The sequence below is a fragment of the Lates calcarifer genome, linkage group LG15 (genome assembly GCF_001640805.2).
Source record: "Lates calcarifer isolate ASB-BC8 linkage group LG15, TLL_Latcal_v3, whole genome shotgun sequence".
NCBI lineage: Eukaryota > Metazoa > Chordata > Actinopteri > Centropomidae > Lates > Lates calcarifer.
Window position 1 is genome coordinate 24,323,863 of NC_066847.1, and position 15,193 is coordinate 24,339,055.

At 39.3% G+C, this 15,193-nt stretch overlaps 1 protein-coding gene across 3 annotated transcripts in view; it reads right to left on the reverse strand.

The window, feature by feature from the left end:
* The window catches only part of LOC108889349 (F-actin-uncapping protein LRRC16A), a 65,357-nt gene that overhangs the window by 26,589 nt on the left and 23,575 nt on the right, over positions 1 to 15,193 (reverse strand). For all 3 annotated transcript variants that reach the window (XM_051075974.1, XM_051075975.1, XM_051075973.1), the window contains exons 3-12: positions 14,883 to 14,933; positions 9,675 to 9,734; positions 7,861 to 7,982; positions 7,181 to 7,278; positions 6,883 to 6,953; positions 6,569 to 6,642; positions 6,293 to 6,368; positions 2,366 to 2,454; positions 1,403 to 1,497; positions 265 to 351 (exon numbers count right to left, since the gene is read on the reverse strand). In XM_051075974.1, coding sequence (XP_050931931.1) covers positions 265 to 351; positions 1,403 to 1,497; positions 2,366 to 2,454; positions 6,293 to 6,368; positions 6,569 to 6,642; positions 6,883 to 6,953; positions 7,181 to 7,278; positions 7,861 to 7,982; positions 9,675 to 9,734; positions 14,883 to 14,933 — 823 coding nt within the window. The remainder of the gene's footprint in view (positions 1 to 264; positions 352 to 1,402; positions 1,498 to 2,365; positions 2,455 to 6,292; positions 6,369 to 6,568; positions 6,643 to 6,882; positions 6,954 to 7,180; positions 7,279 to 7,860; positions 7,983 to 9,674; positions 9,735 to 14,882; positions 14,934 to 15,193) is intronic.

A 15,193-nucleotide genomic window follows, 5' to 3' on the forward strand; every position in this document is an offset into this window, starting at 1 on the left:
CACTTATGCAAATGAAAATGTGTATTGTTTACAGACTGTCTTTGCACATTCACACATTACAAATACATTTTTTTTTCCCTCCCTCTCACACTCACAGCGTTAATAGTACAATAATTAAGTGTCATTAGCATCCCAGTGGTAGGTGCGGTCAGATTAGTGGAAGATGTGAATTGCATCACAGGGGAGTATGTAAATTAGAGCAAACAGAAAAGTCAGCTGATCATCAACCGATTTGATCTCAAATTCTCACAAGACAGCACTTACCTTTGGGTGATAGTGAGGTTTTGGAGAAGTTTAAATGCTTTAGCCCCATACGAAGTTTGGCAAACTGAGCACCCAGGGAGGAGATACCTATGGCAAGAGAAGGGAAGCAGAAAGAGACAATGATTTTCTTCTTCACTTCACTTCTCTCCCATGGGGCTGCTGTGCCTTTTTTCATCCACAGCCAGTTTGACTATAGCAACTTTTCATTTCTAAATTCAAAATCATTTTGCACCCGTATTCAAAATTTTACGGTTGTTTTCTGTTTAACTGTTCAACAGTATGTCATCATCCAACTCCTTTCTTTCTTTCTGCTACATTACATTTTTCAAATACAGCATAAATTTACAAACCCTGCTTAAAATGAAAACAGGCAATAATACACACAATTCTCAAAGGGAAACAACAATGCAGCTTAAATTATTTTCTCATGTCTGTTTTGGAGAAAGAGCCTCCTTTTGTTCCAATTTAATATCTGTAGTAAATAATCAGCCACAGTAAACAGGCAAAAATCTTTGATCTATATAAAAAGCTATCAAACCAAAATAACATAGAACCAAAATGTCAAATGTGTAAATTTTACATGAGAACAAATAATTCAGAGATTGGTGAGCCCCAGAAATCTGTCGTATGTTTACATGCGGCTGCCTGGATATTTGGTGGAATCTATCTTTAATTTATGTGTCCTGGATAGACAGAGAGGCCCTAGGACAGAGGTGATGAAATATTAAACTTGTTGCACTCACTGCACTTTAACAAGAGAACCTACTGTAAACTGTATATATGTGTTAACATACCTGTGGTACAGTATATATACAGTGTAAAATAAAAAAGGTTTTGTATTTAATAGTTGGCAAGGGTTTTATGTATGCATTATTTCATTTACCTTTCACAGATATTCAGTATTCAGGTATTCAGATTTGTCTTTCTCTTTCTTTCTAAAGCTAATAGCAACCAACAATAAAAAGTCTATGTTTAAATATTCCATATTTATATTTAAATATTTACAGTGCTGTACCATCTGAGTAGCTGTAAAATAAGTAGTAAGCAATACTGAATAGATTAGAAACCAAAAATTACAGAAGAGAGAGTAACAGACCAGAGATGAGAACATTAGACCAGATTAGAGCAGATATCATACCTCTATCCTCCAGTGGGTTGTTGGCAAGATTAATGGTGGTGAGTCCTGAGCTGGGGTTGTGGGCCAGGGCAGCAGCTAGCTTCTGGGCAAAATCACTGTTGAATGTGAAAGAGTGTTTCCATTATGTGTTTATGACCTGTACACGTGCAACCTATCAAAATGCTTTGGCAACATAAATATCTTTACCCAGCCAGTCATACCCAAAAGCAGGGCTGAATAGACGTGTACTGAAATGCTGCATTTGCACTGTTGCACAAGACTGAATTTCTTTGTGTATTTGGTTAAAGCAATTACAGAATGTGTTTTGCAAGACTGAAATCTTGTTAAACAGCTAAATGGACAGAAACAGCATAAAAAAAAAAAACAGCATGTCAGCCCTGAACTGAACAAAATTGGATCCAGAACTATTTCCCCTCATAGAGCTGATAAAAGCAGACCTCTAGCCAATGTCAATAGCCCTCCATAATGTTGCTGCTGTTGTTTAAGTACAGAACATTTTTAGCTTTAGAACTTCACATTGGCTAGCAAATGTGTCTGTAAATGTGTAACATTTTCTTTGGTTATAAACACAAGTTCAACTTGCTTAGATATTTAATTAATGGTTTTACTAAAGATATGTTCAATATTAAATAATAAAACCTAAAATCTAAAGCTGATGCAAGTAGTCTTTGAAATCTTATTTTTAAATCTTGCAATTTAATACTGCATTTTCAAGTTAGTGGACTGATGCAACTTCTCCTACATTTCCCATTATGCAAAGTCAAGTTTCCATTGAACTTTTCCTGACTGATGAATCACCAACATCTTTCAAACTTCACATCCCTAGTTTCTCTGCTAAAAAAACACATCTGAAATGTCACACTTGACAAAGCTCTGCCTCAGTTTTTCTCCTCTTTGCAAGTTAGTTGACTTTGACATGTGAGGTCGATGAAGTGCCCTTTTTAATAGTTTACATAATCTTACGTTTTGAGTCCTGCGTTCTCCAGAACCAACTCTTCCAGTCGACTGGATCGAGACACCACCCGGAGGATCTGCTCACACACATCTGCAGACTAAAGACACACACACATACACAGAACATATGTCAGCTCTCACGTTTGTGTAGATAGTATTATCTTTAGGACAAAAGACAGGAAAAATGTCTCTAAATTTACTGCAGTGTTTGTGTTAGTATTCTATATAACAGTAGATAGTGTGAGTGGTATGAAAGGAGAGAAAGACACACAATGTTACACATTATGAGTCTCACACTCACAGCAGCACAGTACTAGTCTTATCACATCGATTTCAAAAGTATAAAAAAGACACTAATTAACTGAAGGCTTAGAATGCTATTTTAACAGGAACAGCAAAGCTTGCACTGAAACATTCAAGGTCGTGGGAATAAGACAGAAATTTACTTTTGGGACACATGATTTCCCACAAGTGTTCTTGTACAAAATGTGCGGTGAAACCACTCTGGAAAGCTGTTCATTTATGCTAATTAAAGCCGTACTGTAGAACGTTAGAAAGCATACAAGTAAATTCTGTCTCCTTCACTTAAAGACCATTTATGCGTGACAAAGAGAGGCTGGGGAGAGAGCAGACTTTGGACACTAAAGAGGGAGAAAGTTGTCTCGCTTCTGTGGTCTCAGCACCACGGGAGAGGCGAGGAGAGTTGAGGGAGCGAAGCCACTCATATTTAGACAAGAATTAAAAATTCAACAGTTGGATGTCCATGCCCTACCCAGATAGTCACTGACCCATTTCACTGTGTGCTGCGTCATTATCAAACACGTACACACCCACACACTCAGCTTTTGCTACAGTAAATCTCTAATCATCTGCACTGACTCACATTCGCATTTTCCATTGTAATAACAGAACTTTACTGGATGATTGTATTGTTTTTATTCTTTGTGAGTGACATTCCTGCTATAAGGAACTGTTTCTCTCAGCCAGCTGCCTCAGTGTGACCACAACACTGGTGACATTGTCCCAGACTGTTATCTACGGCGATGGGGAGAGAGCGAGGGAAGGGAAGGAGAGAGGGATAATGGAGGGAGACAGGGACAACAAGAGGGAAAGATAGAAGAAAGGGGCCGTTGTTCACATGTTTACTCTATGAAACTGTGAGTATTACAGAAGAGGAATAAGAATGATGGAGGGCAGCGAGGGATGACATAATACAGAGAAAGGAGATATGAGGGTAGTGAGGGATGAAATAGAGAAAAAGAGGAGAGAGAGCAGTCGGCCGTGGCCTTGCAGAAAGGCAGAGAGCGTACAAAGGGGCCTGTATTTTCCACTAGAGTCGCAGCAAAACTGCTGGGTGACACTGGCAGCGTGTGGATCGCACCATTTACCACTCATTAAATAACAGCCTTGTCATGCTGTGCTGTTCTGACCCTAGGTCCTGCTGAAATATCACACGCTTTTACACATGTACACACGCGCACACGTGCTGTGGCGATCATGAGGTAATCAGAAAGTCCTCTTATCGCTGCTGTCCTCCCCTCTTCTTCTCCCCCTTTCTCATTTACGGCTCAGCATCTTGATTATTCCACAAGACAAACAGCCTGATTGAACTGAGAATGAGCAGCATAATCCCTCGCTGTGATAGCCGGCTGTGTGTGTGTGTGTGTGTGTGTGTGTGTGTGTGTGTGTGTGTGTGTTTGTGTGTGTGGGTGTGTGTATTATCCAGTCCACTACACTGAGATATTCCTTATCTGTTTGTAGAGATGGTTAGATTGTAATTTAAGCCTGAGGTTTGTGCATTCAATGTTCCCCATCACTTTTTCTTCTCTATGATCCACAGACATGTCTTTTTAGACATCTCTAATGCAACTGTATGGTTCACCAGCACAGACACAACAGTTCAGGCTGATGTGTGGTGTTGCCCTTAAGTTGAACTTTTGCTTGTCAGCAGATTTGGCTGGAACATCAACTGCTGGTTGTGGAAAGTGAAGACTGGTTTTCCAAGCTTGTTTAGTTCCTCTCCTGTCTGTCATCCACTCTACCTTCATTCTTTGAATCTGATCCCTCTTTCCAAATGCTTCCTGACTCATTTCCTCATTCTTTTGCCATCTCTCCCTCTCACTCCGTCCGCTGACCTCTGTACTGACCTTTATGTTTTTGTCTCGCTGCTCTGTTTGCTGTCAACACTTTCTCTCTTTCACTTTGTGTTCCTCTCCTCGTCCCAACTTGCTATTGTTCCCGCTGGCACAGGATCAAAACCTATTCAAACTCGTGCTCCAGAGCACATCCTTGCAGCCTTTGTTTCTACAGTTACCCTATTATCACTGGTCAAACATGAACACACAGGAAAAAGAGAACTATTTTTTTACTTAAAATACACAAAGGAGACTCATACAGTGACCAAATAAGTGCTCAAACCCACAAGATCTGCCTAAAACACAATTCAAACACTGTCCAAACACACAAAATGGCATCTATATAACACCACTAAAAATACATGCAGGTTCCATCCTATAAAATACCTCAAAAAACATCCACTCAAACCTTACTAAACACAAAACCCTACGGGTCTACACACTAATCTGGGATAAAAAAACATTAGACACAGGCTGCACATGTGCCTGCATGAGTGTTTGCAACTAAATATGCACACATGCATAGGGAGGGACAGGATTTTAAAATTCAATACAAAAGGAATTGTCTGTGACGGAGGCATGAGATAATTGTTTGGACTGAGGAAGCTGCGTGTGGTAATTGGTGAGACTGAGCGAAGCCTCAAGACGGAGAGTTAGTAATGGAGTGCTGCAGGGGGGCGACAGCCTGAGACATTGAGCCCCTTTGTCTCGTTGGGATTAAGAGTCTTATCACACAAGAACATTGGACTGATCCTCAGTCAACAGACAGGAGGGACCGTGCAGGAAACAAAGGGGGAAATATTCTAAACATACACATTGTTAGGCAAAGGTAGAGAAGACAGAGAGATGTGCATGAAAAAGTTGATGCAGATAGAGAAGAATACTTTCAACAGAGAAGATAGAGACTATAAATATGTAATACAGAAAGAGAAAAAAACACATAAACATGTATGGCTAAAATAATTGTTTTATCAATTAGTCAATGAGCATAAAATTGTCCTGCAACAAGTTTGATGATTCATTATATTATAATCTGTTAGTAAAAATGATTGGTTCCAGATTCTCAAATGTGAATATTTTCTGGTTTTCATAGTCGTCTATATTAATTATATTTGGGTTTATGACTACCCACTATTTTCAGACATTTTATAGACTAAATGATTCATTAATTAATTGAGAAAATAATCAGCAAATTAATCAATAATAAAAAAACATTAGCTGCAACGGCACATGTCAAATAAATAATGTAGGCTGCCATTTTGGATGACCAGTGGTGTAACAGCCGTGGCCTTTACTTACTACGCTTATAAATCCCATAACACAGTGCTCGAAACAGACAAAGCAGAAACCACTGCAGCAGCTCTTGTACTGTAGCTGAAGCACCAGCGCAGTGGTAGTAGTAGTGCAGTAAGCAAATGAGAAGCAGGATCTTTTTCATGTGACGGGAACTGACAGGTACATGACTCTTCACACTTCTTAACTCTGAGATGGGATTAAATCTGGATTATTTTGTCATTTTGTGGCAGCAGACTAACAGTATTATACCACTCATCCAGCAAAATGATTAAATACATACAGATGTGTTTATATTTCTACAGTGTAAAAACTATTAGAATAGCAAACTAAAGGAGGTAATAAAACCTGTTTATTGCCTTTGTTGTTAGGGGACACAGTACCTCTTTATATAATTATTATTTCTATCATTATGGAGAAGTCAATGTGCAACAGTGGGTAGAAAAGACAAGCACTGAATGCGGTTGGTGCTAAGTATGAGAAGAGGATGATGAAAATGGGAACTGACCAGCTTGTAGTCCTTGGTGGACAACTTGGTGAACCACTGGTTAAACTCAAGGACTGCTATTATGGCCACCAGATCCCTGCGGAGGAGAGAAAAGGTCATAGCTGCAATTAAATATTCATCTTCATCAGTACCACCTTACGCTATGTGGTGACTTTAGCATTTTTACATCACAATAAATCATGTCACGTCTATAATACCCCTCTCTTGTTTTGTGCCACATGACCTTTATCTGTGTTACGTGTCATGTTGGTGTGCGGTGGTAACATTGTGTCTCACCTGTTCTCCAGATGGCTGAAGTCCTGCAGGTTGAGTTCTCTGGTGTCTTGTGTCAAATAGATAGTGTCTACATCCTGGAAAGGAAACAATTAATCAAAGCTGGTGTTAACAAACATGCCTGAATATTTGCAGAACAGAAAGAGTCATTTCATTTCAGACAAGAGGAAGCAAGAGCATGGATCTTGAGTATTGAGTCATATACTGTTACAGAAATCATGCAGTTTTATGTCGTCCAGCCAACAGCACTGAGACAGTTGAACCAGGATCTGTCAGGATCTTGCGCAACTGTAGAAAAGACTATAAATAATACTGACCCACTGCACCTCTTCTCTGTAAGGCAGACCCAACCAGTCACAAACACATCTGTACATCTGAGAAAACCCACCTGCACAAGAGAGAGGGTAAACTCAGCAAAAAAATGTAAACTTTGATAAAAAATTGAGATGTGAATTGCAAACAAAACATGCACATAATATAACACTACAATCAATTCAATGCACAAACCAAAGTAAAACTACAATACCCCTGATGTTAACTCACTATATAACTAACAATACAAGCGCATCGTACATCATTAGAGGCACAAAGCAACTATAGGCACAGGTTTCATACCACAGGGTCCAGGTTCAGCAGGCTTGTTGTTCTCCCACAGAGTCTGCAGAGAGGTCAGCCTGTCTGGAGGCTCCATGCAGAGCTTCTTCATCACTTTACTAAAAAGAGAAGACGCATGAAAAGATAATTTAGTCATCCTATTTCTACGTTGTAGCTGGTGAAATTTCCAAAAATGCATCCTCCACTCTCTTGTGTTCAGTCTAGCAGACTACTTTCTCTCCATCTTACTTGTCAATGGACATTTTCCAACTTGGCAATCAGGAAGTCGCTGCACTGCTGAGTAGTCCAATAATAAGAAACTAACTCAATTTGACTGAACTGCACAAGTTGAATCAGTCTTGTCTGTTCACAAGAAAAGGTTTTAAAAGTTTATGGTTTTATATCTTCATTCATTTCTGCATTTATATTCATGCTTCCTGTTCTGACCAAAAATATCAAAAGAGATTCACATCCGCATTACACCGCCTGTGATTATCTTGTTTTCTGGATATACAATACATACTGTATTGTATTGTCTGTAGCTCTTGTAATCAACCAGAGTCACATCCGCAGAGAAATCAACAGAACAGTAATATCAGATTAGTGCTGATTTCCATCTCTAAACATGCCTGGTGCATTAACATCATCATAAATGAAAAAGAGCATTAACTGTTACACACATATACAGAGGATGAACTCACTTAGGTGGTAGACCAGGACATATCCTCAGCAAGCAGTTTCCTATATGAGCGACCACCTCATTAACCTCCTCTGTAGAGAGCAGCTTCAGAGAGAAGGAGCCACGCTCATACTCTATCAGCAGCTGAAAGGACACATCATTGATTATCGATTCTCACCAGCATGCATGGTCCTACCTTCACCTGCTTCAACCACAGGTATACTTATTTAGCTCATAAACAGGTCTATTGGTTTAATTGTCTGTATATGTAGGTACCTATCAACTTCCCTCCTCTCCATTTCATATTCCACTTTTCTGCCCATCTAGTCCCATGAATTAAATAAATGTACCCAGCAATAATATGAATAACAGGTATAAGATAATCACCATCTATCTATGTCCCACATCTTTGCATCAAGTAAAGAATTAATAACATTTACCAAGACTGGCTAACCATTTCAGCATTCACTGCAATTATGCAAATGTTCATGTAAGATGATACAGGCTTCCTCTATAGGCCAAAATTAACATAATCCTAGTACTGGTACAGGAGAGCATCAGTCCAGATACTAAGAGGACTGACATCTCTTGAGATGAGTGGGAGAGAGGTTCAGCTGCAGGAACAGTGTGATTAGCAACAGATTATCATATTTTGTAGGTAGATCCTGCTTACTGACAGCTAGCCAGCTCTGGTCAAAAAGCCAAATGGAAGCTCTCTCCAGATGGGAAACATCAAACCCAGAGCTATCATTTCTGTGCCTTAGGGCAGATTTTGGTGTTGCATATATGAATTATTTTTTTTTTTAGGATTTTACTAGCATTCAGGATCTTTTGCTGGCCATCTTTCTCAGTTTTGCATCTCCTGCTCACTTAAGCATCTGTTGTGGTTACAGGCACTGTCCTTAGACTTGAGGACTTGGGCTTGAGTACCCATATCAGCAAACATCAGTTCTGCTCAAGTGTCCCTAAACAAGACACAGAATCCTGGACAACTGTCCTGTAGCTGACCCTGACCTTTGACCTCATTGGAGTGTTTCCCCGCAGTAGTACTGTTGATCCTTGTACCATTAATAGATCTGCTAGCTGACTGTATGGATTTGAGGTGAATATAATACATCTCTCCCTGACTGGATTTGTCAGAATAGCAAACAGTAGCACACCTTTACTGTGTGCTACTGTAGCTATCGGTGTTTTAGCATCAAGTTCCATCTGCTGTAACACTCATGAGCTCTAGGTCTTCATTTACTTGGCTTTTCTGTCATTGGAAATTAGTTTAAAGCAGGTGTTCAACAAGAGCACACTTTAACTATGATATTACATTTTAAATGCAAAAGAAAAGGACACAGAATCTGAAGCTGGACCATGTGTAACAGTAGGTTTTTTTTGTAACAGTCCTTTAACAATACTCTTGAATGCATTTAAACAACATAATTACAAAAATACAATTATTTACCTATAATAAGTACCTGTAGGTAAGAGGACTGATAATCCCCTCATGTCTGTACACTAAGTATGGAGCTTACTTTACCTGTTGGTTAGCTTAGCATAAAGACTGGGAATGGCAGGAAACACCTAGTCTGTCCAAAGTTAAAGAATATACCACTGCATCTCACTTATTTAATCTGCACACCAACAGAAATGAAGATGACATGGTTTTAGGCAGACTGGTGTAGAGGGAGGATCTTTGGATGCTTCCAGCCGCTGCTTCCAGTCTTTATGCCAAGCTAAGCTAGGTTGCAACTCAGTACTTAATGCAGAGACATGAAGGTGGTATCAATACTCTCATCTGACATTGCTTTAATATTTATCCAGTCAGAATATGCTGGAGTTCTGTACCTGTGTAGGCTTGTTACAAGCAATCCCCTGGATCTCCAGATAATTAAAGGAGTGTTCCACCTAAAAAGAGCACAGAAATCAACATTACTATTCTTTAAATGCCACTCGCTTTCTGGCCTGCTCTGAACAGTAGGCTGCCTCTAACAGCATTCAATAATCAATCAATTAGCCCACACATGGATGCAAGTATTTGAATGAATGAATGTACAACTGTGGTGTTCCTGTGCTTGTGTGAGAGCTCACAGTTTGTGTACTGTAGTAATCATGGCTAATAACAACAGTCTAGCACAGTGACTGTTTGAGGAATGCTGTGTAAAAATATGTCTGTTACATAATTAATGGGTAGGGATACAGTCATTTCTTTCTCGGCCCCTGAGCAGACTGCTTCAGTGACTCACATATTTACATGTTTTTCTCTTTCAAAGCCACTTTAGACTCATCTGTGAGTTCAAATGAAACTATGATTGGGATATGAGATACAATAACTGAATCAGCTCCTCTGTCCCACTTATTCCAGTACTTTATCTCTACCAGCTAAATATATTTAAATGCATACCTTAATATGATGCAATTTCTTTGCAGTTACACAAAGACAAGATAAAGACACTGGAGAACTTTATTGATAAGAACCCTTTTTTTTCTTTTCAGTGTTTACAATTTACTTCCTGACTTCTTTTATAGAGAGACATGTCAGAAACAGGTCAGGATAAAGACAACCAGAACTCTTACATCCACATGTTCAATTTCTGTTGAGAGCACCTCAGGACAAAGAAAACAAAGAAAAGCAGCAGCCTGCCTTTCCACTCCAAAAAAGGAGAGAAAGAGAGATTCTTTTATGTGAGAGGGGGAACCTTGAATACAAATTCCTACTACTATATACAGAGCACACAGTTTTCCTGCAGCATCTCTTCATCCCTCTGTCTTTTTCTTTCTCTCACGAATAAACACACACACATATAGTGCAGCGCCTCCGGGCAGGCCAGGGAGCGAGGCCAGACTATTCCAGGTGGGCGCTGTGTTCCTGAGGCTTGGCTCAGAGATGAGAGGTGGGAGAGGATAAGCAGACTGTCTGTCTACTGTCTGACTATAGTATGCAGTGTTTGCGTGTACAGTATTTCAGTGATGCATGTTGTTACTCACTCATGACCAGTCTACGAGCTAGAAATAATTCCTTGGAATGGAAATAAAGACAACCTAAAACTCATTAAGATATCATCCTGAATGGAGTTCCTTTAAAAGTCTGTTAGGCAGAGTAGTCAGGCAAATTTCATGTGGTTTTGTAATGTATGTATAAAAGTTCCAGGTTAATACAGGAATCTTTCTCATTATTTACTATAGATTTAGAAAACTATTGCAGAACAATTTGTCATATTGAGAGGGTAAACACTACACTGCAGTTAATTACTTACACACTGACCCAAGTGTGAAGAGGAAGTCATTGCACATAAGTTATTTGAATTGATTTACTGTATGTTAATATAATACTTGACAGGCTTCTACAGTAGTACAATATTTGTTGATTTGTGTATTTGAAATTATCATCTGTATGTTACAGTGTGCAGTAAACAGCATTCAAACCTGACTTCGTACAGCCAGTAAATGGCATGATGACATACAATATATCCTGAACTGAGCACCAGCCAATAATGAGTGGGCACGTTGATAAATACGAGCTCTGGCCAATTGTAGGCGTCATGCTGGGAGGTGTGAGGAGGAACCAAATGTCTGAGTAATTGCATCGGTCATTCATTCGTTCACTATCCGTCTGTCACTTTAACCACTCACATGCTGGTTTTTTGTTTATTTGTTTGTTGTATTTTCATGAAATATTCAACATGTATTTTTTGGTTATGTACACAGGCTGATTTGATGTACGGGGATTGATTATAACTGTGGACATCAGGATGCCGTGACACACTTCAGAATGTCAGACAGCCTCTTGTTTATGTTGCGTCAGGCCTCTATGAGCTGGTTTGCATCAGATTAGATGAAACGTTTTGCATTTACTTGTGTCTTGGATGTCTAAGTTATGAAAGGTATGCTCAGTGTAATCTTTTGTTACGTAAACACTCCTACTTCTGACATTAAACAGAGACAAAAGGCAGATACAGACTGTACAGGTATGTTAAATATACAGCAACAAGAGGCTGCAGAACAAAAGGACGAGTGGGAGAGATGAATGAAATGTATGTGTGTGTATGAGAGAGCATGTGTGATGTTTGGGTGGAGACACTGACAGACTGTGAGGCCCTGCAGCTTCTCAAGAGGAGCCAAACCATCAATTGGAGACACACACACAGAAAACCCACTGAGAGGTGCATGAAAGAGCTAGAGGGGGATTTCAGCTACGTCTGAGAGAAGAGAAATATACTGTAAGTATTTAACTGAGGGTTTACTGCAACATAATACTATGATATCAAGGCCTTGGGCTCTGCTCGGAAGAGCAACGCTAACTAAATCCCAACCTGCAGATTGTTTTCTTGTGTGTTTTAGATGTATCTCTTGGATTCCACATTCACATACATATGATAGATCAAATACATTGCCTACAATGCATTCAGATGGCCGGAAGCATACATACTCAAACAACACCCAAAACTGTCAACAAAAAAAAAAAAAGATTTTAGCAAAAACCCTGAAAACCGAACCTACAGGGGTTGCACAGAGTCAATAGTTCATGTGTTGGAACAGTGAGCAAAGGCTAATCTCCATTTGCAGTCGACTCATCTCCACTGTAATATAGATTTCACATCACAAAAATCGATACAAGAAGAAATACTGCAACAGTCAGCTTCTTATGGATGTTAGCAAGCGCCATCTTTTAACAATGTTGTACGCAGCACTGTTAAAAGACCCACCCAGCACTGTGTCAGAATCATCATGTTCTGGCTCTGGGAATTTGTGATGGGCACTTTTACACTATTTTCTGTACTGACTGTATGATTACATGATTATGACAATTATTTTTAAATCTTAATAGAAAATTCCTGGAGGGAAAACCATGCACTGGTTACTTCTGAGACAAAAACCATCAGATTCAACTGAATTTGAGATGTTGTAAGTAATCCTTACAGAGAGATAAAGGGAAAGAGATAAAAAAAAAGGGATGAAGAGAGAGGGAAGTAATCTGGATCGCTGAAAAATAAAAGTAAGGGGGCGAGGATGAGAGTGAGACACCTGAATGAACCATTTAGAGATTTGCTGCAATAAAAAGACCTTTTAAGACTTTTTACTACATGGAAAATGAGACCAAGAAAAAGATAGAGTGGAAAAACAGAGAAGGAGATGGGGTGAGACAGTAGAGCAGATGGGTTAGTTCTTCATAAAGCAGGTGTCTGAGAGAACACAGAGATAGAAAACAGCAGTGCCAGCTAAATAAACAGCTCATAACACTGGAAACATATGTGACGTCATGTGAAATAGGGTCAGCTTGAATGTTCTTTATGGCCTCCTCTACCCCTAGTAAACCTATAAATCAGTTTTCAGGCAACCAATCAATCGCCTAAACTGTCCCTGGAGGCATCTTGTTGACTGGAAAGCATCTATTTGAAGAGCAACCGTTAAGTATTTCCTGGACCTGGTGCAAGATATGATGCTTTGTGATCTCACGAGTGGGGGAAAATGCTGTTAAGTGCTACTCTTTCCTAGCAGGAGGATCTTCAGTCCTGATAATGAAGGGAGAACGTTGTTTCATGGTCTGTTTCCATATACAATCACAGCACTGTTTGGTTTTGTGAATTTGTGTTTTGGTTAGTGTGTGTGGTCTGATTAGAGGATTTTATGTTTTGCTGGATAATTACAATTCAATAATGAATCAACATCACAGGCTGGAAAGAGTTTCTTTTTGAGAAAACAAGAACGAAAGCTTCAACAATTATGTAGAATTAAACTCAAAGTTGGGTTATTATGTTCAACCATATCCTACCAACCATGTTTATTTTGCATTAATACTGTAGAGATCAAAATGATACAGTCTAGTAGTACAGAGTAATCTCTTCATATTTAAAACAACATATGTTGTGTGCACATTGGGTGGAAAAATGATACAGCAAAGTTGACAAAACTATCTCATCTCACGGTTCATTTAGCAGCTGTTCTGGAGCGTTTGATCCTTTCAGATTATCATCAGCAGATGGAGGATGCTCATCATGGAATTGCAGATGTTCAGTTTCTGCATTATAAAGACTCAGACTCACCACCTCTGTTGGTTTAAAAGTTGTTTTTTAAAAGTTCCATCTGCTGAAGAAGATCATGTGATATGACTGAAAGCCTTGGAACAACTTCTACATGGACCATGAGGTGAGACTGTTTTGCCAGCTGCTCTTTCTAAGGTCAAGAAACTACTTTGAAACTTTTAAAGCAAAGTGATTTGTACACTCATCGGGGATGATATTTACATTTGCTGTCAGCCCGTTTTTACAAGCTAGCAGGCTAGACCAAGCTAATAACAGGGTCACAGTACAGCTGCATGAGTCTGATGTGAAGTTTAATAATGGCAGTCATGATAGTGATAGCTATTTGACTGGTGCTACCACAAGTCTGTGTGAACATCTGTATCGTGTTACTGCACTGCTGGTTTTTATGTGGTAGTGGTGACAATGATGCTGGTAAATATGATGACAGATGTTTCCTTGCTGGTGATGGTGCTAACAGAGGCCATCTGCACTGCATTATGGCACTGCTGTTCCATGTTAAAAAAAAAAAAAAAAAAACACAGGCTTGTCAACCAGCTATGTAATTGCACTGTAACCAGGCACACACAAAGCTACTACTTTAACTCTAATCTACTCTTTGGCATCACCCATTCAAAACACACCAGCACATGTACACATCCACACAAAATCAGAATTAGTGAGGAGTGAGTTGGGAAAAGGACTAGAAGAGGGCATAAAATGCATGTTGTTACTAATCAGTGAAACACTGTGACACATTAACAAGTACAAGGATCTAACACACTCTATAACTATGCATTTTTCAGTTAATCTAATTGAGCTTTGGGAAGAAGTCCCAAAGCTATTGTAAAGTTTTTTACAACATAGTATCATAATGAATTTACATCCAAATCAGTGGGAAAAAAAAACATTTACAAAATTTGCTGACATAATACAGTACTACTTATTTTGGTATAGTTAAGTATTTTTCTGGTCCCTAGAAACAAAGTGCTGACTGTGCAGCACAAAACACTTAAAACCGAGCTGCTGCTCTTACCTTGGTGGGAATGCGTGCTGTCAAGAGGTAGGCTCGGTGAGATGCGAGAGCCTGAAACAGGGAGAGAACAGAGAGAATAATGAGTATGTAGCTGTAAATATACACTCCGAATGACAAGAACAAGGAAATGACAAAGAACACAGAGAGCTTTCCGGTTGACTCATCAAGATGAAAAGGCTTGGGACTCTGAAACCTCTCTGTCTGAGGGATGACAATAAAAAGAAGTATTACTCTCTACTTGAAAACAAACATATAAACAGACAGTAATTCAAGAACAATTCACAGAAGTGCTTGGTCCTAACCAGCACGAC